Source organism: Cottoperca gobio, chromosome 17, assembly GCF_900634415.1.
Source record: "Cottoperca gobio chromosome 17, fCotGob3.1, whole genome shotgun sequence".
Lineage (NCBI taxonomy): Eukaryota > Metazoa > Chordata > Actinopteri > Perciformes > Bovichtidae > Cottoperca > Cottoperca gobio.
In genome coordinates this window covers 6,459,016-6,484,785 of record NC_041371.1, presented here as the reverse complement: position 1 = coordinate 6,484,785, position 25,770 = coordinate 6,459,016, and the positions used below count along the sequence as shown (strand labels likewise).

General features: G+C 40.0%; 5 protein-coding genes across 6 annotated transcripts; 2 read left to right on the top strand and 3 right to left on the bottom strand.

Moving 5' to 3' along the window:
- Nucleotides 1-82: 82 nt before the first annotated feature.
- Nucleotides 83-5,091, top strand: LOC115022501 (ras-related protein Rab-8A-like). Its single transcript, XM_029453500.1, has 8 exons — nucleotides 83-282; nucleotides 894-954; nucleotides 1,479-1,539; nucleotides 1,651-1,728; nucleotides 1,839-1,928; nucleotides 2,057-2,122; nucleotides 2,206-2,256; nucleotides 2,347-5,091. The coding sequence occupies exons 1-8, from the start codon at nucleotides 159-161 to the stop codon at nucleotides 2,434-2,436; spliced, it is 621 nt and encodes a 206-aa protein (XP_029309360.1). The 5' UTR covers nucleotides 83-158; the 3' UTR covers nucleotides 2,437-5,091.
- Nucleotides 5,092-5,557: 466 nt separating this feature from the next.
- cib3 (calcium and integrin binding family member 3) lies at nucleotides 5,558-9,600 on the bottom strand. 2 transcript variants are annotated; one of them, XM_029453980.1, is made up of 6 exons: nucleotides 9,550-9,600; nucleotides 8,718-8,752; nucleotides 8,234-8,345; nucleotides 7,618-7,765; nucleotides 5,857-6,052; nucleotides 5,558-5,674 (listed from the first exon to the last, which is right to left on the bottom strand). In XM_029453980.1, exons 1-6 carry the CDS (start codon nucleotides 9,598-9,600, stop codon nucleotides 5,653-5,655), a joined length of 564 nt encoding a protein of 187 aa, XP_029309840.1. In that variant the 3' UTR covers nucleotides 5,558-5,652. The 2 variants fall into 2 exon arrangements, with proteins under 2 accessions (XP_029309840.1, XP_029309841.1); XM_029453981.1 differs by lacking the exons at nucleotides 8,234-8,345; nucleotides 8,718-8,752.
- A 2,547-nt stretch (nucleotides 9,601-12,147) lies between these two features.
- On the bottom strand, nucleotides 12,148-13,922 carry admp (anti-dorsalizing morphogenic protein). The gene is made up of 5 exons (XM_029454037.1): nucleotides 13,628-13,922; nucleotides 13,388-13,524; nucleotides 13,145-13,267; nucleotides 12,845-13,034; nucleotides 12,148-12,572 (listed from the first exon to the last, which is right to left on the bottom strand). The coding sequence occupies exons 1-5, from the start codon at nucleotides 13,920-13,922 to the stop codon at nucleotides 12,148-12,150; spliced, it is 1,170 nt and encodes a 389-aa protein (XP_029309897.1).
- A 1,548-nt stretch (nucleotides 13,923-15,470) lies between these two features.
- pnhd (pinhead) lies at nucleotides 15,471-24,200 on the bottom strand. The gene is given in 10 exon segments (XM_029453599.1): nucleotides 15,471-15,813; nucleotides 16,467-16,525; nucleotides 17,306-17,487; nucleotides 18,074-18,350; nucleotides 18,588-18,630; nucleotides 18,632-18,728; nucleotides 18,930-19,025; nucleotides 19,491-22,719; nucleotides 22,955-23,108; nucleotides 23,501-24,200. Coding segments are annotated over 8 exon segments (969 nt in total). The 5' UTR covers nucleotides 19,543-22,719; nucleotides 22,955-23,108; nucleotides 23,501-24,200; the 3' UTR covers nucleotides 15,471-15,650.
- LOC115022318 (serine/threonine-protein kinase NIM1-like) lies at nucleotides 18,221-24,193 on the top strand. The gene is made up of 5 exons (XM_029453285.1): nucleotides 18,221-18,355; nucleotides 21,814-21,919; nucleotides 22,053-22,313; nucleotides 22,857-23,125; nucleotides 23,438-24,193. Exons 2-5 carry the CDS (start codon nucleotides 21,850-21,852, stop codon nucleotides 24,191-24,193), a joined length of 1,356 nt encoding a protein of 451 aa, XP_029309145.1. The 5' UTR covers nucleotides 18,221-18,355; nucleotides 21,814-21,849.
- Nucleotides 24,201-25,770: the final 1,570 nt, after the last annotated feature.

Genomic DNA, 25,770 nt, shown 5'->3' with positions numbered 1-25,770 from the left:
TCTTGAGTAAATGTACAAACTTCCAGCAGACAGGCCACAGTTCCGCCCCCCCGGTGACAGATATAAGCAGCACGTGAGGTCCGGGCCAGCAGGGGGCGTCATTTCAGTACATTCAGATCGATGGTTCGCCGGGCGGGATTTCCGCAATAATATCAAGTATGGCGAAGACGTACGACTATTTGTTTAAATTACTGTTAATCGGCGACTCTGGTGTCGGGAAGACCTGTGTCCTCTTCAGGTTTTCAGAAGACGCCTTCAACTCAACGTTTATCTCAACTATAGGTACGGTTTTGATTACGTAAACTGTGTCTTTCTGTCTGTTTACAATACGCCAATGGTCCGTCTCAGAGGCTCGGTCTACTTGCTGGAATGCTAGCTATGCTACGTTTCCGGCTGGAAGTAGTTTCTCTTCGTCATTTATAAAGACTTATTCTTTTAGATGTCATAAATATAATTAAATCACTAATAAGAAATGGCTATAGGAAACACCGTTAGCTGTGTGTTTTGTAGGAAGTTATCGTCTAAGTAGACATGTGTGTTCTGTATTTTAATTTAATGCCGGGTGGCTCCGCTGCCAGCTAACGTTTTGCGGTTAGCCAAGTAGTTTCAGCGTTAGCCATTAGGTGCCGTCTATATTCTGGTAAGACACCGGAAAACCTCATGTGTAGTACGCTGTCCCTGGTTAAATTAAGCTTTATAAAGGCGCTGTTGTTCTTTTATAGCACATATTACTGCCGTATGCCATGACAATACGCCGAGTCGTCTTTTATTCCCATCCCACATGTGCCATTTTTGTATCACATATTGTCGGCCAATGTTTGACAGGTAACGTTAGCTCCACCAAGCTAGCATGCTATCGTTATGATTGACATGATACTTCTTTATCCTTCCAGGCATCGATTTCAAGATCAGGACCATTGAGCTTGACGGCAAGAAGATAAAGTTGCAGATATGGTAAGTTTATCATAATTGAATTACTTTAATGCACAACGTGTGACACGCTGGCAGTGTTATGTCAAAATATGGCTAATAATGAAATTACTCAGGTTTCTCACAGATGTAGTTGGATGCCTACAGGTTATTAACACTCTGAAAATTAGAATGATCTGCCTTTTTATATACAAAATCAAATCAAAAGTCGTTTTAATTGTTTTAAAAAATGGATGTACACATTCTTACGGGTAATTCTAGCAGAATATATTGAATTCGTTATCTGTACTTTATGTCTCCATGGACAAAATCACAGGTTTATATATAGCCTACACAATTCCTCCATCTAATGCCAACCTCTGCATTGACTTCTAATAAAACCATAACTTCATACCTCCCTGCTTTACTTGCATGTTGAAAAAATTGATTAAATAAACCTCCTCACACTTTACTACAATGAGATATCAATGGAAACTTTGCCACATGATTTATCCAAATATTGATCTTAAAGGCGTTTCATGGATATGTTTCACAATTCTGTGTTTTAGGGATACGGCTGGCCAGGAACGCTTCCGAACAATCACAACGGCCTACTACAGAGGAGCAATGGTGAGTGTCTTCATGTGTTTGCAGACAAATGCAACATAACGTCACTCTTCTTGGAAGCCACACTCTTGAGCTTTGTTCGTCTCAACACATTTGATTTACTGTTCTTTACAGGGCATCATGCTTGTCTACGACATCACCAACGAAAAGTCGTTTGAAAATATCAAGAACTGGATAAGGAACATAGAGGAGGTATTAACTGGTTCAAGTAGACCCTCTTTTATCTGCTTGCTACTTCTTCATATATCGATATGACGACATGTAGAGAGTTGTTTTATTTGATTTCTCTTCTCTTGATCCAGCATGCATCCTCTGATGTTGAGAAGATGGTCCTTGGCAACAAGTGTGACATCAACGACAAGCGGCAGGTGTCCAAAGACAGGGGGGAGAAGGTGAGAAGTTAAAACAATACATTGTCTTTAGGTTATATTTAATTATAAGTAACATTGGTGCACTATTACATTTTTTAAAACATGTCAACAGACTTGGTGAAATGTAAAGTGATGTAATTTTCTATTAGCTCGCATTGGAGTATGGAATAAAGTTCATGGAGACCAGTGCAAAGGCCAACATTAACGTGGAAAATGTAAGTAGCCATTCTTCCTTGAGTTATAATGTGTCAAGATCATATGTCAATGTGATAACATGTGTGTATGTTCTGCTTCACAGTCCTTTTTGACACTCGCGAGAGACATCAAATCAAAAATGGACACAAAATTGGTAAGAACACTTTGATAATGCAACTTTTTCAGCCACTGAGCCAGCAGTTCTACATGACAGCAGTGACCTGTTTTGTTTGTCATTTTGCAGGAGGGCAACGCGGCGCACGGGAGCAGTCATGGAGTCAAGATCTCAGAGCCTCAGAAAAAGACCAGCTTCTTCCGTTGTAGCCTACTCTGAGGACCGAGGCCTTCGACACTGGCTGCCAGCTGGCTGGACATAAATGGACTGTGCTTGCTCTTAGCACTTCCTTCCCCTTCCTTCTTCCTACCCAGCCATGGCCTGTCCTCCCAGTCCACACAAACCATTATATTCCCAGTAAGCGGAGGACTTCCCTCCTCTCTTCCTCTTCTGAAAGCTTCCAGTGGTGCATCTCTTCCATTTTAAGGACATCTATTGTCTTCATGGGTCAGAATGCTTGACTGGTCGACAAAACAGCCAGGAGCATTGTCCAGATGTTCCTTATCACACACAAGACAGGCTCTTACTCCTGATGTTAGTCTCTTTGTAGTACGCACTCATATTTCACACAGCCGGTAGCACAACTGAAGATGAGAATGAATTATGTCAAGGTTTTGGGATTGCAAATACAAATGTGATGTTTAGATCGATTTTTATTAGTGCTCGTTCCCTTTTTTTTGAGCGATACATTTCAACCAGAGACTGAAAGGCTTGAACTGTAGTGAAACAGAGTTGCACATGCTTTCGTTACCATTTCAAGAGTTGAGTATCATGTCACGCATTAGGCAGTCAAGGATCAGAGAGGAATTGGATTGAAAGGTTTTACATTTGAGTTCTGCTCTTTGGTTTGCTTCTAGTCCTTGACAATCATTTCATGCAAGTTAAAAATGCGTGTTTCATCTTGCCCTGATCATTACGCACACTGCCTCCAACGCTCTGCAAAAGCTTTCAGGTGCTGGAAGGCAGTTTGGCAACACCAAACTATAATCCAGATGTCTCTGTAGATAAAATTATCAGCAGAACATTGGTGCGGTCACATGGTTCTGTGTAGGCTTTCTCTGTTGTCGTAACCTGCAGGAAAGTATTTTACACTGGTGTGAAAATGTGCTAACGCGGCATAGTTACCCACGTTTAAGTACACCGTTTAGAAAAACATCAAGACGTGTGTATTACAAATAATCCTCCAACATTGAATATAGTGTAATAAGATGGTTGCATTTAACAATTTATATTGATTATTCTGCCACTTATGTTTACTCTATAAAACATCAGAACATTGTGAACGATGCTTAAATGGTTAAAGTTTCCAAAAGTCCAAGGTGACGTCTTTTTAAATGTCTAAAGTGTTGCCTTTTATTTAGACGTGGAAGGTTTTGTAGCAGCTCTGATTCACAGTGAAGCTAAATGACGTCTCCGGTTATTTGATCCGCAATTAAAATCACTCTTGACGTTTCGCACTGTAAGCCCCTCCTCCTCCTGCTACCCATGCAGCTCTCCTTGCACTTTACCAGTAACTCGTGTTTTGTGTGTAGTCTGTGCCAAGTGATAGTTTTGCAATACAAGTGCTTAGTTAAAAACATTTTGAGTCTTGGTGATATATTGGGCATAATTTCTAAACTTTTTTTATTTTTTTTCACTACACCTACTTATAAATGACTTGATCTCCTTTTTGCTATTTCACTGCTAGTGATCCACTGTCCAGGTATTAGTTCACTGAAAAACATTGCTAATGTACTTATATATATTTATATAAAGGAAACGTAATTTGCCAGCCTGTTTCTATGCTACTGCCCTGCCAAATTGTAGTTTACAAGTGATGTTTTCTCGGCTTAATATATGAACGCTGGCTTGACCGAATCTGAAAGGTGGTCCCACGAGTATTATTCTACACCTTCTCCTGCATTTCTGTTTGATTGTCGCCCTTTAGTTTGACAGCTAGGTGGCACAAGAGGCACAGTATGCACTATAACTCAAATTTTAATCAGTATTTTATTAAGCGCGTGAGCCACAGTGAACTAGACCTGTACGATCCAAACATGTACTCACTATTTAACATTGCGTCTCAATCTATTTCCAATGTTCCTCATTCCTTCATTCATTTGTTTCTAGTCTGAAAATCAAACTCCTATATGCACAATATCGATGGAGGATCTGCTTTTGCTTGCCTGCACATTTTTCTTTACTTTTTTTTATCACATAATTTGGGACCTCCATGACCGTTTGTCTTAACTGCTAATACTCAGTTCTTCTGTCATAGGTGAGCTATGCATTGTGAATCTTGGACCTGTGCATATTTGTGTCATGTCATTTTCAGACATACTTGTAGACCTGTACAGTTGAATGTATGGGCTTTTTGTTTGTGTGTGTGTGTGTGTGTGTCACTCACTGAGCCAAAAACAGGACTGTAGAAATGGCATTGCTACAACAATGCGAGTGGAGTTTAGCACGATGGAAGATTACGTAGGAAGAGTTTTGGACGTTGAAATGTGGAGATGGTGCTGTTTTCTCATTCGAGTGATACTGTAGCTTTAAATCAGAAACGGAAACATGGGGAGCGAACCATCATTTTCAGCTGAAATGATGCTCCCTCCTTTTGTTGATTTTGTTTTTAAATCATATCCTTTAATAATATACCGTGCATCCCTTTTTACAGCCATATTTCCATTCCATCAATTGTGAAGTACACAGGGAGAATAATAAAATACATTTTGAAAAAACTAAGAAGTGGAAAAAAAAAACATTGTAAATATCACGTTGGAAAAAAAAAGAGATCTACTTAAATTGTACTGTACTTTCTAAACCCATATGAAAATGTATCTACAGTTTGTAGATATCTGTACTTTTGATTTAATAAAATAAGATTATAAAACTTTATTTGTGTTCACTGTCTTCATTGGCTGGCTGTCAGCTGAACCCCGTGCCCCCACAGTGGAGCTCGACTGCTTTCATGAGAAGTGGCTCTCCTTTTTATTGGACCGCTGTGACCTGGAATATTCTGGCATGTGTTTCTTTTATAGTCTGGTGTAACTGAATCCTTTAGATACAAAACACAAATCTACTGTTGATGGTCATAACTAATGAGCCTTGTCTTGGTGGCTTGGTCGATGCTTCCATGTGATTATAGACCTTGCAGTCACACTATGACTGGTGTTATTTCTGCAGCTGCGATAATGAAAGAGTATCCCAGTGTTTTAAACAAGACAAGTCATAATTACTCTTAGTATTTACTCAGGATGCTAGTTCTCAAAGTATGATTATCTATGATCAGTATGTTGTTTTTTTACAAAATAAAACCCACAAAAGGGAAAATCTAGTTATTCACAAGAGGATATATTTGTTTTTCTGGTTGACATGTCAGGATTCCTCCACTTTCCAGACATTCTGCAGAATTATAAGTCCATGAAGTTCAAGAAATGCACAAATTGCTTCATTTCTTTAAATCCTTATGTGGAAGGTGCTGTGAACAGAAGTTAGAAGAGTTTGATTTACTCAATAGAAGTCATGGTTAGGAACAAATGTAAGGCTAACGTAGCGACATGCACAATAGATGACAATCATTGATGCATAACAAAAATATAGAATGAATTGTTCTCATGTGTTGTGGTTCACCCTTCTTTATATCTTATGGTAAATATTTACCTGAGGAAGTCTGGAGCTCGAACGATCATGTGCTGGAAGTCCTCCAGCGACAGACGTCCGTCGTTGTCCAGGTCGGCCTCGTCTATCACCTTCTCACACACCATCCTCACCTCGTCCTCCGTCAGCTCGTTACGGGTCAGTTTGTTCAGCGTCTTCTCCAGGTCTGTCTTGCAGATAAAGTCGTCGTTGTTGAAATCTTGCAGGAAATGGAAAAGAGGGAGATATGAAATAATAAAAAATAAAGTTTGGGTTACATATTTTAAAGGTGATATTCTGTGCCAACTTGCTGTTTTCCCCCCCCATCATTGTATTGTGAAGGTGCAAACTGCATTGTTATAGTTAACACATATCTTGATGCATACGTAAGTCGCTGATTAAACATATTCATTAAGCCTGATTCAGCCAACACACCCGGTCCGTCAGCAGAGAGGTCATCCCAGGTGTCTGAGCCTCATCATAACACAACTATGCTGTTACAGGATGTTACCTTCCTCGTTTTTCCCCCCTCTATTGGTCTGAATAATGAATGAGAAGTTTCCTTGACCCATGACCCATGGTTATGTGTATATAACTTCTTCATCTGTCAGTGTTTGTTAATTAGTGGGGGGCACTACTGCTGAGCACAAACTGGGCTTTGACAAGCGCTTTGCCTCTATAATGGGCTCGTTAATCATTTAGAACATTCCATGCACCATCCGTCACGCTTACAGCTCCGAGACCCTTCACCGTGATCCCTTTTCATGCGCTTTACCGTATTCAAATTGGAAATATTTCCATGTTTCTTCTACAGTTATTCGACTCACTTCATCGTTAAAATAAATACAAGGGATTGAATTCATTTGTTGCACAAAACTGGGGCTTATTTTAGTATCGGGTGCTTCTTTACACTCTGTAGTTACATGTTACCCTAATCTTCTGTTTGGCGTGCTGCAGACTCTTTGCCGTCTAACAGCTCAGAAATCATACTTAACATTGTTTACCAACATTTATACTTAATTGCTTTTTCTAATTTTATTAGAATGACTTAAAAATATGATTCCTTTACATAAAATTAGGCATTATTTCAGTTACTATATAGGATAGCATACTGTACATTTATTTATCTATGAATCACCTAATTGGCAAACAAAAGGAATATATGCATAGTGCATATATTATACAAAACGTGAAATATTTTGTGTAATAGCCTGTTAGCATGTTTTATGCTAATTTCAGCATTTTTTTCATCAAATGTTCAATCTCAGTTTGTGTCAAAGGGATGTGTTACCTCTTCAATACTTTTCTACATATTGTGTTTTAAAAGAATTAAGATTTTTTTGTTGATTTCAATTATTTTTATTTTTATTTATTTGTAATTAATTTTTGTATTATTATTTTTATTATTATTATTTTTTTATATTATTATTATTATTATTATTTGTATTATTATTATTACTTTTTAAAAATTATTATTATTATTGTATTATTATTATTATTATTATTATTTTTTTTTTTTTAATTATTATTATTATTATTTGTATTATTATTATTTGTATTATTATTATTTGTATTATTATTATTTTTATTATTATTTTTATTATTATTATTATTATTATTATTATTATTATTATTATTATTATTATTATTATTATTATTCTTACATATACAACAGTAGGATCTGTAGGGGGGAAAAGGCAATTCCAACACAATGAAAAGTGTATGAATTTATTTATTTCTTTAATTTCTTTTTTTTTAATTGCACCACTTCTTCGGACATTTTACCATAAATTTTGAAAGCGTAGTAGGCCTTGAGGTCACGCGGAGCCATCTCGCTCAGGACTGAAAACATGTCCAAGAAGTCGTCTAGTGTCATGTTTCCTTCTCCGTCCTCGGAGAAAACCTCAGCGATCCTCTGACGGAATGGGTTGTCCTGAAAAGGGGGACACCAGTACTTCTATAACAGTCTGATAAAACTAATAAAACAATTCAGTGATTCAGAATTAAAGAACAAAGAGCGGGTGCTTGTTGGATTTATATCTCATATTGTCAGATTTTCTTTTTTCTTTTTTCTAATGAGAATTCAAGTAAGCTCTGACATTTGGAATAATGAATGGCTATGAAAGAAAAGTATAATCTAACTCTCCCTTTCTCAGGACATGTCAGTGATCAGCGTGTTAACACACCTGTTTACCTTGCTGTCATTGTGTAAAGAGGCATATAATTGACCCATTTCCAACAAGTGTGCCCGGAGGGACTCACCAGCATTCTTCAAGTTTAAAGGAGTCGGGTAACATATAACGTTTCAAAGAATTCTGGCGATTAGTTTGTCATTAATTATGGATTGGAAGCACAGGGGAGGGAGCGGGTCTGCAGGGTGTGCGTGGACCAGTGGGTCTACCTTCAGCTCTGGCATGCTGCCAATCAGCTCATATGGTAACTTCACATCTGGGTGGCTGGTGTAGTCAAGGGGAACGAGCTGCGGTGCCAAATCCCGATAGCGGTCGAACAGTCTAGGAAAGGTTTAAAATATTTATACAAGATATCTTCTATATTATGTAGTCGAGTATTTTTTTAGAGGGGCCAATTAGGAAACGTTCAGCTTAAGAAACTGCTACTGCTATATGCAAACTGTATTTCTCTCTGTTGTCAACACTGAAAACACTGGGACAAAGTTTTCCTTCAGATTTTAAATTCTATGTGATCTCAATGGTAGCCCGCCCCACAGTGGGACAAGGGCTCCTGATACTGTAGTTTAGAGTTACAGTGTAGTATTGTGCAGAACAGAACAAAATTCAGCAGCGTCATGTGTGTCACACCAGCAATGTGTCAGATATAATAGGCTTCATGTGCTGATTATGATACCAGTGAAATCATTTGCTCACCTGAGAATTTCCTTTCTTGTAAAATATGTACAGTCCTGCAAATACAATCAGATTATGGCAGGACAGTGAAGTTATCGCAAAGTGCAGCAGGATGCAGCTGTTCTGCATCTCTTGCTTTAAACAAGGTGGAAGCAGATTCAGATATTTGTGATTAAGTAATAGTAGCAGCACCACACTGTAGAAAACACTCCAGTACAAGTAAATGTCATGCATTTCAAGTTTTACTCAAGAAGTATTGGCTACAAAATGCACTTAAAGTATCAAAAGTACTCATTATGCAGACTGGTGTTATGTTATATTATTGGTTTATAGTTATTGATGCATTTAGATAACTACTTTGTTTACTTTTGAGGTAGTTTCATCTATATCAATGCATCATATATTCTAAAATAATTACATGTTTGTCGTACTAGTAACTATGGCTGTAAAATAAATGTACATTTCCTTGTGAAATATAGTGGAGTAGAGGTATAAAGTGCCATCAAATGGAAATACTTAGATAAAGTACAAGTACAGTACTACAGCAATGTAACTAAGTAGAGTAAATGTCCTTCGGTAACTTCCACCGCTGGTTTTATATTCAAACAGATTGCATAATTAAACAAATTGATTAAAAATATGCATCCTGTCACAATTCCCTTTGATGTGTTGACTGTAAAATGTCCAGACTTTTTCTTTTCTGCACAGCAAGGTTGGAGGTCGTGACGTGAAGTCCGGCGAGTAAATTACCCTTGTTTACAGATGCCGGTCGCTCGTATTGCTAAGAGAAGCGGCATTTAAAGTGAGCGAGGTCTAATCGTGTCGTTCAGAAAGAAACAGGATTGACACCAACCTGGTAGGCATCTAGCTGCTGTGCTGTAAAGATGGTCTGTTTATTCCCCATGTCTGAGCGCGCTCAGGTCCATCGCTGCTGCAGCATCAAGTGCTTTTTTAGGGTGTATGGATATGCCAGATATGAAATACTGGGACAAAAGGAAGCCAAAGCCAAAGAGGAGATCAGGTGTCGGGCTGCTACCAGGCCTTTGGTCCCCATTATAATGGCAGCATTTCATCGTTTTCTCCATTGTGAATAGCAGCCCGTTTGACAATGAATAAGGGCTGTCGTCCAGCATCATGCCAAGTGGTATCAACCTCCTTTAGTGCCACTCTATGGCCAACGCCTCGGTCACAGCTCAGGTTACACTCTTTAGAGACAGGGTTTTGTAGTGAGCAAATAGACTTTTTGATGGGAGACAAGTTTTGTTTCAGCTGAGACCTCCATTATTAGATATTTATCCAATTATTGAATATATTTTCCCTTTCAGTTTTAAAACGACTATTACGCAATCTGCCCTAAAACTACATTTGAAAATGTATTCATTAAGCTCAACAATTATGACTTCAAACTTTGCCTTTAGTCCTGCCTTTATCATTTAGAATAGCAGATGTACAGCAGTACTGCACGACTAAAGCATGTTTTCCAGCTTCACCTCACTCGATTGTCTACGAGCAGTAAGGAAGACATTCAGTAGAACAAGTGGTGTAAGTGACACGAAGAAAAGGTTTTATGTAAAATAAGCTTTATGTTTTTCTCTAGAATATCCCACATGGTGCGGTTTCGTCGGGGCGATATATACGTCAGTGGGTCCCAACATGCGGGTCAGGACACCTCAAGGAGTCCCCAACAAATTGAAGGGGTCACCAGATAGTTCATTGACACAAATAATGCCCCCCAAACACCGTCACTACTGAGTGCAACTACTGTAAGTCTCACCGTCTCCCCTCACTGGTATTACTTTGAAAGAATTGTATGTTCACAATATAATCTTTCTTAAATTGATGTGTGCTTTGCTCCTGATTTGCAAGAGGCTCCTCCGGCAGCCTCCAGCTGCTTTGACTCATGATAGTTTGCTCACTGCCTGGAGGGTTTATATTCCTGAACGAATGATCTTATAAGGATGCCTCATCTTATGAAATGTTGCTGCTTTGCCAAGTGTATAACCACAATGACAAGGCAAATAATGTGAGTCATTTAAAAAAAACTAAAGTGTGACACCCTATATTAAATGTTTCATGCGGGAGACAAAGAGGGAGGAATAGGAAACTAATTAAGCAAAGATTATTAGTTTTAAATTTACACCAAAACCAGTTCAAGTGACAACAGTTGAACTATGTGGAGCTTTCCAGCTCTTTGATGCAATGATTTCTTTACCAAGACTGATTTAAAATGATAAAGGGAAATGTATTTGTTCCATCAGCACCACTGGAATGAAGGATGATCGAGGACTTTTGGCTTCTTAATTACTTTTTAATTACTTTTTAAAACTACAATGTTCAACCAATGGATGTATTCCAAAATCAGTTTCATGACCTCGCTGTCATGTCTCTTCCCCTGACTACTGTATTACATTACAGGCATTGCTTAATGCTATTTCCCAAGCAGTACTTTGTGTATGGACTGCACTGCATTTGGTATTTGTTGTGTGGATGAGTCCTTTGAGAGACACACTGACATGTTGACCTTTGTTTATATTTCTCTTGAGGGATTGAACCTGGGCTTTGCTCTGCAATCCAGTAACATGACATGTGCATACCTCCAGTCTGATTACAGGTTAGATCCCTGGATGTTACAGCCAAATGGCCCCCCCCACACACATACCACTGGGTGGCTGTGTTCATGCATTAGTGTGTCGTTATTGCCAGGTTGGGTTTTTGGGTTGCATTAAATTGATGAAACCGCTGTAACATGTGTTTGTCAACCTAAAACATGAAGCTCTTTTTATTTCACGTATGTCATCTGTGGACAGGAAAGCGTATGGTACAATGGGTTCCAGGCTCTTTGCTATTACATAATGACAACCCTCATGGGTGTGTTCATCGTCCTAGTTGTTCTTGTCCAGCAAAGGAAGTCATCGGGACATCCTCAGCGTCCTCTGTTGGCAGAGTGGAGGCTGTGCAGGCTGTGGATGCCTTCCTGGATCTGATCCGGTCGCTGTGCATCAAAAATGATCGAGCTACTCAATCAGATGTAAACATTTAGTCTAAGCTAACCTATACTCTGATTCTTTACTTTTGCAGAAACATGTTCTACAGGTATATTTTGTGTGAATAAATCTGCAATTTTAGACCGTCTTTAAATAATGTCACATTTTTTAATGAAAAGTATTTTGTAAATAAAATCATTCTACAATCTTTACATCATTTATTCTGAGAGTGGAACAATTCACAACAGAAAACAGAAAATATACAAATCTTTCACAGGATATCACTTCCATCACTGCCATATATTATAATTTATGGATATTTACATATATTACAACGCTACATATGGGACTCTGCACATTACTCGTTAGTTGCAGTTGAGTTTTAAAGGGCAGCTGCACCAAAACCCTGATTTACATTGTATTTTTGATGACTATCTGTGCAGCCCGACACCCGTGAGGAGTTGATGTCAGTGGCAGCCACAGCTTCCAGCCACCATGTCATTATACTGTTTCAGCACCACATTCTCGGCATCATCGAAGTAAAGCAAGTTGATGGAGAAGAGCTTGTCGGGCACGCAGCACGGCGTATTAATGCCTTTGATCAGCTTCAGAGCGTTGATGATGGACTGGACGGTGGCGTGGTTGGTCGGCCTCATGTTCTGACCCAGGGGGAAGGGACAGGAGCCTTTGCAGTAGTACGCGTTGTAGCCACGAGGAGACACAATCCAACCCGACCAGCCGATCTCTTCGAAGTCGACGTAGAGGGGCTGACGCTGGCAGGGCGAAGACGCGCCTTCCTCCTCACTGTAGTCCAGGGAGCGAGCTCTGCGGGAGGGGGGACCTGACATGGGGGCCTGGGGCAGGTTGGAAGTGGCTTCTGCATCGTTTGGGTCTGGTGAGGGAAAGGAGAGCGTTTTGTTAGAAAACATGATATTTAATAAAGTATGTTCTTCTGAAAGGGGGTAAAGCATAAGTTAACTTTTCTAAATATTTGATGTTCTGTCTTCCCACATTGCGCTTGAAAAGGGTTTGGTTGTCGCAGCCAATTGATGAAAGAATCTTTTAGAAATGTGTCTGATAACTGATTTGTAAAATAATGTTGGGGGGCCCAGGGTTTCCCTAAGGCCCCATCATTCTTATCTACACTCCTGGACCTAAACTCACCTATGCTTTCAAGAGTAGTAGAGCGGCGGCCATCGTCCGTAAAGAGGACCAACATGGGCTGTTTGCTCTGGTGGTGGCTGCGTCCTGAAGCAAAGCGGATCAGCTTCATGTCCATCTGGCTTCCTCCCAGGGTCCGAACCACAACATGGAGCCCGAGGTTACTGCCTTCATCGTTCATCCAGGAGCGAGCCTTCATTAGAAAAGTTCACATTAGTCTCTTGAAACACATAACTCAGGCAGTTATATTCAGGATTAATCTACAGAAGTTAGCGCAGGCCTTAAAGAGAAGTAGATACTTACTGCTTGTGTAATGGTGAACACTTCCCAACCAGTGGAGTGGACTGGGATGAGCCGAGAAGACAGCAGCTTCTTCTCCTGTGTGTTGTTGTTTTTGCTTGTGTCAAGCAGCTGATACACACTCACCTGAATGAAACAGAACAAATGGTGTATTACAGTAATGTCCCGGGGAGAGATGCGTCTGGGTGGATTCACTGTATTTCATTAAATCCCATCTTTAAATTAAAGTTATCTAATGGTACAAACCTGGCAGAAATGGTGTCTGTTAAATGTCAGTGTTGCCTGAGGTCGCAGCTTGAAAAGATGGAGCTCTGCAGTGAGAATCTTCTCAGTGCTTGCAACCGTGGACAAATTGAACCTGAACTCCACCTGTTCACTGCGCACTGCAATGGAAATGATAACATTAGAGAAAAGAACACACGTGGCCACATTTCATTGTCTATAAAAGCAAGTAGCATACGTATGCGTGCACAGATCACATCTTACATTTGTCAAAGAAGCTGCGCACGGTATTGCCCTCCAGAAGATACGGGTCCTTTGTCACACCGTCCACATCAGCCACCGTGTTGTACAAATCAAGCATGTACTGAGGTGCTTGCTTGCGTCCATGGATAGCAGGGGGGTCCTCCATCCCAAAAACTTCCAAAAGTCTCTTGATGGCAGCTGAGCGTACTTCCACTGACTCATTCTCGGCGGTGAAATGATTCTCCAGAGAGCTGGGTGAAGGCCGTGCAGCGCCGGTGCACACTGAAGCTGCAAAGCTGATCACAAACAGCAACATCTCTGAAGTTTGTTCCTTGTGCGTCGGTGTCCTCGAACTGCACAACTGGCCAGGTAGCACCTTGGAGTTGGAGTGACTGCGAAATCCTGGAAGCTCGACTTTTTATATCAAATGCTCCCGTTCCCTCTCCAGTTCCCTCTCCAGTTCCCCCAAAGCCTTTGTAAACAGCAGTAAAGATGCTATTTGGTCGCAAATGTAAATCGCCAATCAGCGAACATAAAGGGAGACTAATGGCGGCGTTAACAAGGTGTGAACCCGATTGTAGATTTCATTCAAGCCCATTGTCCCCACGTCTGGCAATAAAAGCTCAAATAAACTCATTTCAGCCTTTGAAAAAGCTCGGTACTTATTGCCCAGTCACTACGTTGTTGAAGAATGTATTTTTTTCCTCTAATGTCTCATGTTATAGTCGATGAATGTAAAACATTATAAACAGAACAAACTTGGAGTTGATCTCTTGAGGAAGAACATTCTCCATGGGAGGTCAACTGCGCCTAAATGAATCCATCAATTTAGAATAATGGGCGCAGTGTCTTAGGTGGAAACCAATTACTTCGATAAAGAGACGGGTGTCCCTGGCTACACGTCGCGATATTTACATAACTGCTTATCCAGTGACCGCTACATAATCACCAAATTTGCAGTTTCCTTTAAAAAATCTCCATATATATATATATATATATATATATATATATATATATATATATGATCTCCAACTGGACTGACCGCCAGCAATAGAATAACCTGATGTGGTGCTAAAAGGATTATTATACTAACCCAAACAAGCCAGGTTGTTAATTTCCTCCCCAAAAAGAGTCTTTCTGTATATAATTTACCGCAGTTAGACATAAGTCGTTCTTAATATTGCTTTCAGTGTACGGATAATGGTGTGTACACTATGTTGAGTTAACCTTCACCATATACATCAGATAATTAATTATAATCAACCCTTTGCACAAAAATACAGTTCATTCCATGGAAACTCAGAAATTGCGCAGTCTGCCATTTGGTTACTTTGATCTTTACAATTACGCACGAGCAAAAGACAGATTGCTATTGAAAAAAGTGCGTTTACCCTGCTGTAATAAACAATTAAGAGATCAAAGTTTGTGTCTACATGACACCTTGTAAGCAAGTCATAAAACCCCTTCTCTAAAGATGACAGGGGAAAAAACACAAAAGAGTTTTTTCACACGTTGATATGAAAATAAGAAGCTATTAGTTACCTGCACGTGTGTTTTCAAAGGGACATTTGCGAAATTGGTTGATTTTTCATGTGCTCCTTTCCAGTGCTTCTTCAAAGATTGATACTTTAAACACTCATACAGATTTGAATTTATTTTATTTTATTTATACTTCCTCTTGTTAACCTCAAGTTGATGTAATTATTATACTAATTACATTTATATATTAATTTAAAACAGGACTACATATCGAATTTGCTCCGTGTAGAATTTCTTCGGTGTCATTTGAAGTTTATATCAACTTTTATTAGCAGTTTCATAAAAGTGTTGTGATCCAATGACAAATCCTTACAGATTATTGTATTAAATTTATTTACAAAATCATCATTTTTACATATATTACATATAGTACAATAATACTTTAGGGTAGCAAATTCTTTAGCAGATGTCATAGTGTTTGGTGGGGTCATTAATGGACTGTGAATTAAAACTAACAACTCCTGAGAAGAGATTGGAAGTTGTTTTCCAGTAGGGGGCGCAGTGTTCAGTTTTGGCCATGCTTTTGGCAAAGGCAGGAAGTGATGGAGAGGATGGTGCGTATCTGCCCATGCTGGTTGAGGAAGCTGTGGCTCTCGTAGCCCAGAGGAACACATGAGTTGGACTGTCTTTCAGCCCATAAGTGGCAGGTTGCTGGATCCGATTGATTCCTGCAAAATACAATTAAACATTTAAATCACCTTGTGCAATACATCAAACGACTACTTAACATGCTGCATGTGTTGCCTGAAGGATACATGCATTAACTGAGCTGCTACTGGGGTATCAAACTCATGCTGTGCATCCACATTGTACAAAGCCCTAAAACTTTCATTTAAATTATAGTTGAAAGCCCAAACTCTCCAGATATACTGAATATTTTGAGGTTGAATTTAGGGAACATGTGTCTAAAACAAGGGCACTAGTACATCTAGAATATTTTTAATTTCATTGAATGGTGCAGTGAAGGGCTGGAACATGTTGATATGATAAGTGGTTCATTTCATTTAGTTGTTGTATTTGTTTGTGCGCTATATTTCCTCCTCCAGCCATAAAATCAAAGTGCGATGATATAATGAAGGAACTATTAGGTAACTTAGAATGTGCATCTCTTATACTGAAGATAAACTGATATGTTTCAATGTGAAACGTAAATCTTCAGCTTTATTCTGAGATTGTGGCAGACTTCTAACAGAGGGACATTTGGTGTAGGAATTTAACATGGACAACATGCTGAGTGCAGAAAGTGTCAGAGCTCACAGGCAATTGTTATGAGAGGGGCAGAGGAGGTGTGGGTGTGTGTAGCAGCTGTGTTCATGCTTACCTGAGAAGGCATCGGTTTCCTGTAGTGCAGCCTCCCAAACATCTGCCAACGTCTATTTCCTGTGGAAAATTAGCAACACACAGAGAGGGCAATCAGCTCACAGCTGGTAACAAATATTGACCCAGTTGATTCGGGGGCCCAGCTGCCTGTTTAGCATGTTAACTGCTTTGATTCGACACCTGCAGGGGCCATTTGTGTTTGCACTGCGCTCGCACCTTCGGTGCTGAGGCCCAGCTGATGACCAACTGTGTCCGGAAAAGCAACTTAAATCTTAAGATCTTAAATCTAATAAGTAATTCATCACGTTAAGTCTGGTGTTAAATAAAAAATAGTTATTTAGATCTTTGTGGCATTGAGAGGGTATGTGGTAAGTGCTTACAAGTGGGGCTTTTCTGAAGTTTAAGGGAGAATACATTCGAAACAAAGCAGTTTAAGGTTTTAATTGTATTTTCCTGAATTAAGTTGAGTTGGGACTAAAAGCTGCCAGTCTACCATGTGTATTGTTGCAGGTTGTGCATGAATTAGGCCGGTGGATTAGTTTGAGTAAGTGCTGTCTTCCACACATGAGTCTGATGAATAAAGATACTTCATTTCTGTCTGGCACCCAACGAGACCCTCGTTTCCTCTCGACTTGACCACAAAAGAGAGAGTGTGAAACCGGCATCACAAATGAATCGTTCTTCTAGTGTTAAGTATACCATGATAATCAAAAAATACATGAAGCTTATTTTAAAAGGCTGGATTCAAATATATATTTGGATTCACACACATTTTTTGTTGTGGATGAACAAGATAAGAACTAGAAACAGTTTTAGTGATGGTTTAGAGTTTACACCTACTTTGAGCCTCTCCTCTTTGACTCCATCTGCATGGTGGACTATTTCATAGTAATACTCCACATATGGGACCCGGTAGCAGCTTTCCTTCAGCTCGCAGGTCGCCACTGTCTGGATGAGCTCCACTTTGTTGGGGGTCTCCACGAACGCTGAGTCAAACTTAGTGGGGACACAGGAGAATCCCTCTGGGAAGGATTGAAAAAGGACACGTTTGAGTTATATGGACAGGGAATCAGCTCAATTATAATCTGTGATCCAAATGAAAACAAACAGACCAGCAACATTTAAAACACAGGATTAGTTTGTTATCACTCTCAAACTGATTGATGGGTCTTTTAACTCACTAGACAACTACTTCATAAATTGCATTTTGTTCTGGTGGTGTCAAAGAATTATGTATATCGGTACATTTAGGAAAAGAGATCACTAAATCAAACTCTTGTATTATGTATGCATGCAAGCTAAAATCTTGAAATGTATGAAAAGGGCTTTAATTGTATCAGCATAGTGAATACTGGTGATCCCATGCTAGCAGTGCAGGGTTGCTTTGACTAGGCCTACAGTGAATATCAATATAAATTAAGTATACGCTGTTTCCTCTTTAGTTGTAAATAAATGACCAACTGACTGCATATTTTGTACAGTTTTGTTCAACCTTTCTATCTGTGGTGGGAAAGTCAATACATTTTCATTTGATTAGCTGCTTCTTCCTGGAACAGACAGGTAAATCCACACACACGCGCGCGCGCACACACACACACACGCGCTCACCTGGTGATCCCTTGGATCGGGAGCATCCTCCCAGGTCCAGGACTGTCTCATACGGTGTCTCGGTGTAGTAAGTCCTCAGCGCGGGGACCCGGATGCACTTGGTGAGCTTGATATCACACTGGCACTCCTCGATGACCTCTACTTCCCGGGGTCCCTCTAACAGAAGCACCCGGTCCACACGCATCCCGGTCGGCTGACACACCTGGTTCATCCCGCAGGACGGCAGCTGCCTCAGCGGCTCCGGGCTCTCTGGAGCTGCAGGTCCGCGCGTTCTCATCTTTTGTAAGGTTGAGAGAAATGTCAAAACATGTTTATGTGTGCATTAATGTAAGAGATGCTAATTATTTGGGGAGTTTTCTACACTTGTAGTTTATGATTTGTTTGATTGCTTGCTTTATGAAGATTTGCCCCTCCCCAAAACTTATCAAGTAAAGGAGTTTCAGCAAAACAACTTTTACATACAATCACAAAGGAACAGCGCACCCTTGTGGCCATGTGGAGACACTTCACTTACTTTCTTGCTCCTGAGAAATTCCAGCATTGAGGAATGTTTGGAGTATTCCTGCTTGTCCTGCTTCATGTGATGGCCTGGATGCTCCCCCACAGTGCGACCTGCACAATCCCACATCAACACTGACAGGACTCCCAGAGATGTCTGTGCAGACAGTGAGAGACGATTTGATGTCAGACAGTCAGGGAATTATTATTTAAAATTAAAATAAAAAGGTTATTGCTTTTCTATTTCTCAATCTATTCAATAAATGATACCGTGGCTTCTGATAGAGTATTACAGACGTGCATTTAATGTGAAATTGCAACATGTATTTACTGATGGAAGAACGTGGTGGTGTCTTACCTTGTCCAATGTAGACAAAGTGACTCTGTCTTTTGCAGCACAGCCTCTGTGTGAACAGGTTTATGTGATCTATGTGTTTGCTCAACACGCCAGACCCTAGAAAACAGAGTTGTGCTTTTACTTCTTTTTAAAGTTAGCCCATTCAAATCCAGAAGATCACAATATTTTACACACAAGTTTAACATGGGACACAATCGTGCAGGAATTAATGTACTTCAAGGTAATTTGTTAATAAAAAGCATCTTTATGTAAATGTTAGAATAATAACTTTCCAAGAAAAACACTATTCATTTCTTTATTTTAAAATAATGTTGATATTTAACACTATTATTCATACTGACGTTTTTATTTTGGATTTCTATGACCAAACAGTCAATATGTAGTTAAATGGAAAGGGAATTAAAATCACCTTGCTTTGCAGCATCACCCCCTCTTCTACACTCATGTTTACCAGTCACATCTCAAGGAATAAGTACGTATATTTGAGCAGATTGCTGTCAGTCGGTAAATAGCTGCTTCTATACATGTCACAGCAGCAGAATAGAAGCAAACAGTACTTACAGGTCAGGTGGAGGGCACACAGGAGCAGAAGAAATGACCTGGGTACATCCATGGCTTTAGTCCGAATCTGCTCCTCAGCTGCCAGATGCTGAGTGTCCCTCTGCTCACTGATGCCTCTGATATTTATATGGGATCAAGCTTCAGCCCCAAATGTCACCTGAAAACCAGCTCTCAAAGTGGTGTGGGGTCAAGAAATCAAATTTCCATGCCGAATGCTTTGTGGGATGGAGTTCTTACAAGCAGGGGCCTGCACTTCAAAGGAAATCTCTACAGCTTTTCTGTTTCTGCTGCGAGGGACCCAGTGGCTCGAGTGTGTCGACCGGCCCGAGCTCACCCTAATGAAGTGTTTAAGTAGCCTCGAGCCATTAAAGCGTCGCTCATTCAAAGGCATTAATCATCTTTTATCTCAGGGGGAAGGTGTTTAGCACCTCCGACTTAAAACAAAACCTGGCTCAAACACATAAACAGGATCAGCGTGGGGGCCTGAGCCTCCCCTTCAGAAAGCTCCAGCACCTTTGTGTTTATTCAACATGACACCAAATGGCCAGACCTCTCAGAGCTGCCCTTCAAATCTCAGCTTCTTTTTGTCTTTAGAGGAAAGAGGCAAGATTAGGTATTAGAATAATATAGATTTTGTCAACCTCTGTTTATATACAGTATAACATTTATATAACAACACAGGATACAGAGAATAAACCTCAAATCAATCAATTAAAAGGCAACCTGAATACCCTGTTTTGTTCCTTTTTCAGACATTTAACTATTTATATTGTTGGCATTTTACTGATTCAACATTCATATCGTAATAAGGTGTTAGTCCTTCTTTGAAGTGTTGATATGATCCCCTCATTTTCCCCGGGATCAACAGATCATCGTTCAGATAGCCATCAGCACTCAGACCGCTTGATTAAGGTGACGCCTTCAACAGTTTCAATTGTGGATTCCTTTCATTGAATCAAAACAAATGTTATTGAAATGAATCATAATCCTGGTAAAAACCCAGATGAAGTCATAGTAATGACTTGATTTAATTATGCAGATCATATGATACGTTGTCAAAAAACTATGAAACTCTATAAAGATGACCACATTTGTTTTTTAAACTTAAGGGGCAATTAAGTGCGAGAGGGGATGGGGGGGGGGGGGGGGGGGTCCACAAAAGTGTAATGTTATTTAAATAATTTATAACTGTGTGGTTTGTTTTGTAAAATTGGAATTAAACTCACAAATGATATCAGGGGTCAAAGGTTAACAAGTTTGATATTACAACCACACATTAAATTAAATCTTCTAAAGTCATACAATTATAGAGATCCAAAAGAAGGACTTGATAAATGGAAATGGAAACACGTGCAATTAATTAACTTTAATTCTTTTTACTTAAATGCATTTTTTTCATGCGTTCTCACCTCTCACTCCTCTTTATCAATTGCACACATTATACATTGCACGGTGGTCAATCTCTCTCTCTCTACCACCATCAAAAAAAGCATTTTAAAAAATGCCCCCTTTTCCACAAACACCTGTTTGAATGCAGCCTCTCTCTCCCCTCTCCAGTCAACCTTTCCCCAACGCTTTCCCAACATTTGCACGTGCCGAGATGATCACTGGATTACACTGAGTTGCTCGGGACGTGGACATGCAGCTTATGCATGATGAATGTGCGCTGTCCGGGTAGCAGAGGTTGACGGTAGTGACGAGTGCAGTCCTCGTGTCCGTCTGGTGTCATGGTCAGTGTCTGGTTCACTGTGTAACTGTGTAGCCCACACGTACACGCTCTCTGTGTTCACTTCCTCGCTTGAGCTTGTGAGGGTGAAGCTGCATTCTTTTGTTTGGATTTAGTGGAAAATGGTTGAATTGTTATTTGCACCTCTTACTAAGAAAATTAATACTTGAACTATAATGTAAAAAGTAATTAACAGTAAGTCTTATTAAATGTTCAGACCTCAGGAAACTTTAACTGCAGTTATAACCTTTCCTCACGCCCATGACCCCTAACAGTAATGATGCATCACTACTGGGGAGATAATCCCTTCAGTGTCCTGTTGAAGCACTTGCATCAGGCATTTGTTCATGTCTGGGGTTTAGTGGGAGGAGTCCAATACTCTGGGATTATCGTCATCATGCAGTACTTCTGGATTATACTGCAGCATAGGAAGACAGCAGTGGTCCTATGATAGCACCTGGACAGGCAGTTGGATATCTGAGAAACATCATGTTGCTCACATCATTTAAAATCATAACTCTTTCCCTTCAGTCTCTGTTTTGTGGACGCTTGTTTTCTCTGTAATTTTACCACTTTTTTGTTGTCGGATTCCAAAAGAAAAGAAAGAAACATCCTGTTCGCTGGATAGAAATCATGTATTTGAACAGCAGACACAATGCCATCAACACAGAGAGGAGTAAGAAGAACATCAAAGTGAAAAAATGTGAGTACAATAATCTAACTTCTAAAGATGTAACTGCAGGATTCTGTTATTGAGCTAGAGTTAGTGAAAGCAATAAAGTAAATAACTTAACAAACTTCTCTGTTGCATCCCTCCATTATGTTCTCCTTCTCAGGGGCTCACTTCAAAACCCCTGAAGTCACCCTGAAGTCCCCAAAAATGGGGAAAAACATGGAGACCAAGGAGAGCGTGACAGAGGAGAAGGAGGTGATGCAGCTCACTGCGTTTGGAAAGGCCTTTCATGATCTGACCCATTCAGAGAGGGTGATGAATGATCTGACATTTGGACGACGGGTGGGGCTTTACGAGCTGAGAGGAGAGATCGGCTGCGGAAACTTCTCCCAGGTTAGATTGGGGATACATGACCTGACCAAAGGTGAGATGCTGGGTGCTTTCTGGTGCAATACGTTATTGTTATTGCAATAAATGTGTCAAAGTAATGATAAACTGGCCAGAAAAGGCCACACCTCTTACATCTCTCGCTCATAAAACATTTGAAGCACTGCTGCACACCCTGCCAGTAGAAGTGTGTCATGTTGGCTTGCCTAATCTGAATTATAATTAATAGGAATGTTTCAGATCCTCCTCTAATCTGTCTCCTAGTTTAAATTACTTTTTCATTAAGTGTTAATGTTATATTAGTTAGAAACTGCAGACTTCCAGATTCATTTCATGGAAGACACTTCAGTCCGCTCAACATATCACACAATGTAAATCCAGTTTGGGTCATCCAGGTGTCAGGGCATCTCCATACTGACTTCAGCAGCTTGCAACATGACATTCTGTAGGAATGAATAAAAGACATAGATCAAAACATAAAATAAAAGGAATACTTCATAACATAAGAAAGCTCCAACAATAGAAAAGAGTGTGTTTATTCCTTGTGGCCTTATTGCCCATATCTGTCGTCATCTTATAGAAAGAGTTGCAGTAAAGATCCTGGATAAGGTGCGTCTGGGCAAGCGATCGCACAGGCTTTTTGCCTCAGAAATCTCTTGCATGGAGAAGCTGGCTCACCCCAACATCGTCCGCCTGTATGAGGTGGTGGAGACGTTCAAGAGGCTCTACCTGGTGATGGAGTATGCCAGCGGAGGAGAGCTGTTCTCCCGTATCAGCACCAGGGGACGCCTTTCAGACCTGGAGAGCAAGCTTGTGTTTTCTCAGGTCCTGTCTGCAGTCAAACATATAGTAAGTAAATCAACAGGAAGCCTTTAGGTGACACTGTGAGCTGTACAGAAGAGATGCCCAGTGCAGAATATTAAAACAACCCAATGCTTTTTAAAGCATAGAGCATCATTTTGAGATACATTTCTTGAAGATACCGATTACTTCAGAGCAGTTTGTAAGGTTCTCACACCTTTTCAGGTTTAAAGTAATGACGTTAAAGATTTTAATTTAAACAAAAATGCCTGTTAAGTCGCTATCTATCGCCAAATGAGTGGTACAAATCACAACCGACTCTGCAGGAGAGCTGATAAACTTGTCTCTCTTTTCTCCCAGCATGATAACAATATCGTCCACCGGGACCTGAAGGCTGAGAACGTCTTCTACACCAACACCTACTGCATTAAAGTGGGTGACTTTGGTTTCAGCACGTCCTGCTGCCCCAGCGATGTCCTTCACACGTTCTGTGGCTCTCCACCTTATGCAGCCCCTGAGCTGTTCAAAGAGAAAGGTTACGTTGGTCAATATGCAGATATGTGGGCGCTGGGTATCTTACTTTACTTCATGGTGACTGCCACAATGCCATTCAAAGCTACCAACACAGGCAGACTCAGGTGTTGTATCCTGCAGGGCTCTTATGCCATTCCTCCCTATGTAACTGGATCATGCAGGGAGATCATTCAGGGCCTCCTGAGGCCGGTTCCTGTGGATCGCCTCACTATTGAACGGATCAAGGACAGCAGCTGGATGAAAGGTATTGAATACCCCAAGGCCGACCTAGCTTGTAGCCCAACACCCTACCACCTGGTCGAGCCTACCCACATCCTCAGCTCAGATGAACTGACTGTGAAGGCAGCGCTGGAGGATCTTGGCATCACCAAGGCACATCTCCTCAGCGGCAGCCTGGACTCGAGAAGCTCCATTACTGGGGCTTACCGGATTTTGCTACACCGCATCCAAAAGAGGAGGTCTGTGGAAGCTGTGGGCTACAGCCAGACTTGCACCAAAGAGTCCCAGAACAGATTCACATGGAGAGCCGGCTCTGATGGCCTGATAAACAAACACCACTCTGTCGTCTGCATCGTCATGTAGTTTAGTTACAAAGAATAGCACTGTTGGGGAGTAGTGAACTTCATGTACTAATTAAACATGTTATTGAACCCCCTTTGACCCAGCCCTGTGCCCTTTTTCTTTATCTATAAGTTACATATTTCTTTCAGTAGGGTGGGGTAAGTGTATTTTATATGTTTGCTTTATGCATGACCTGTGAACAAGTGGGCACTTTTTGAAATAAACTCAGTTGAGTGGCATTTATTGCTAGTTTGTTACTCTTTTGTACTATATTTAGTTATAATGTCTCATCACAAACACTGTCCATTTGATCATATGTATACAAAGTAGTTTGTGGATAGTTAGAGGAGTGTAGTTTATATTTGAAAGCGATTAAATTAGGTCCTTTTTATTTATTTTATCTCAATATATTCCACACGTATAGTATTTTTCCTTTTATTAAAATATTAAAAAATAAGTGTAAATATTTGAACTTTCTTGAAACCTTTGATGAACTGGCTTTAAAGAATGATAAACAACTCACTACTTATATTATATATATATATATATATATATATATTATATACTTATATTTCTGTCACATGTTAGCATAAAAAAATAATAAAGTTATTTATGATCCTGCAAATACAGTAAAAATAAATGAGCTGTCACGTTGATTAGGCTTAGGGGGTTCAACAGTACCACATATTATGGCACTAAATATAATGTCATTTTCAAATAACTTTGTGGCGTGCAGTGCTTTATGACTTCTCTTATCTTTCTATTTCTGTTGCTTTTTCTACGCTCTCATAGAAGTCATGATTTATTATTACGTGTGTGTCAGTCTTTCATAACAGGCTTGCACAAACTTCTGTTAACATGCATTTCAAAGTTTTTTGAAGTTATGAAGGTGGCAGAGACATATCTTCATTTTCATATCTTCTCTATCATCCTATTTCCTGTAATTCATCACATTTGTTTCAGTGTTAAGTGACTCAACATAGTGTTTCCCTATCTCATATTTCTCCGTTCATGGTATTTTCCCTTTTGATAAAAGAAGGCTAAAATATCTGATTACGATGCCAACCAGCCGTTTCTTTCTGCCCCGGCAAGCAAAAGCAAGAGAGCGCAGCACATTTGTCAGCATTGTTGTGATATAAACAAAAAGAAATGAAAGCCTCTGCATCAAAACTTTTTCCATGCTGCAACCCAATACTCTGACCTCTGGAGGTGGTGCATCCATTTGTCATACTAAATGCAATTTTGGCTGTCCATCAATATTGTATATGCTATCGATGTCTCGATAATTATTATACATTTGTCAGGTTATCTATCAGCACTGCCGCCTTTGGGCAATGTTGGCAGCCTATTCAAACAAATACTTCACCTGCACCTACTTTAAAACTTTTCTTTTTCTCAGTTGTGCACATTAGCTAAGAAGATGTGCTCATTCCAACAACACATCATTGATACCTTGTAGTGCACAGGCTTGTATTGTCTGATAATGTTGCTACTGAAGCGTACAGTGTGCAAGACAAAGCCTCTGCAAGACAAAATGTGTGGAAGAGATAAATCTCTGCAGACAGCTCATACTGCATTACTCATAGTGATATGTTATC

Coding starts and splice junctions, on each gene's coding strand:
- LOC115022501 (XM_029453500.1), top strand. CDS start 159: ATGGCGAAGACGTACGACTATTTGTTTAAATTACTGTTAATCGGCGAC. Junction 283..893: donor AACGTTTATCTCAACTATAG/GTACGGTTTTGA, acceptor TTATCCTTCCAG/GCATCGATTTCAAGATCAGG. Junction 1,540..1,650: donor CCTACTACAGAGGAGCAATG/GTGAGTGTCTTC, acceptor TGTTCTTTACAG/GGCATCATGCTTGTCTACGA.
- cib3 (XM_029453980.1), bottom strand. CDS start 9,600: ATGGGGAATAAACAGACCATCTTTACAGCACAGCAGCTAGATGCCTAC. Junction 7,766..8,233: donor GCAGCATGCCAGAGCTGAAG/GTAGACCCACTG, acceptor CCCCCTTTTCAG/GACAACCCATTCCGTCAGAG. Junction 5,675..5,856: donor CGAGCTCCAGACTTCCTCAG/GTAAATATTTAC, acceptor TTCTGTTCACAG/CACCTTCCACATAAGGATTT.
- admp (XM_029454037.1), bottom strand. CDS start 13,922: ATGTTGCTGTTTGTGATCAGCTTTGCAGCTTCAGTGTGCACCGGCGCT. Junction 13,035..13,144: donor TGTTCACCATTACACAAGCA/GTAAGTATCTAC, acceptor TTTCTAATGAAG/GCTCGCTCCTGGATGAACGA. Junction 12,573..12,844: donor TACTACTCTTGAAAGCATAG/GTGAGTTTAGGT, acceptor TTCCCTCACCAG/ACCCAAACGATGCAGAAGCC.
- LOC115022318 (XM_029453285.1), top strand. CDS start 21,850: ATGTATTTGAACAGCAGACACAATGCCATCAACACAGAGAGGAGTAAG. Junction 21,920..22,052: donor GAACATCAAAGTGAAAAAAT/GTGAGTACAATA, acceptor TCTCCTTCTCAG/GGGCTCACTTCAAAACCCCT. Junction 22,314..22,856: donor GATACATGACCTGACCAAAG/GTGAGATGCTGG, acceptor GTCATCTTATAG/AAAGAGTTGCAGTAAAGATC.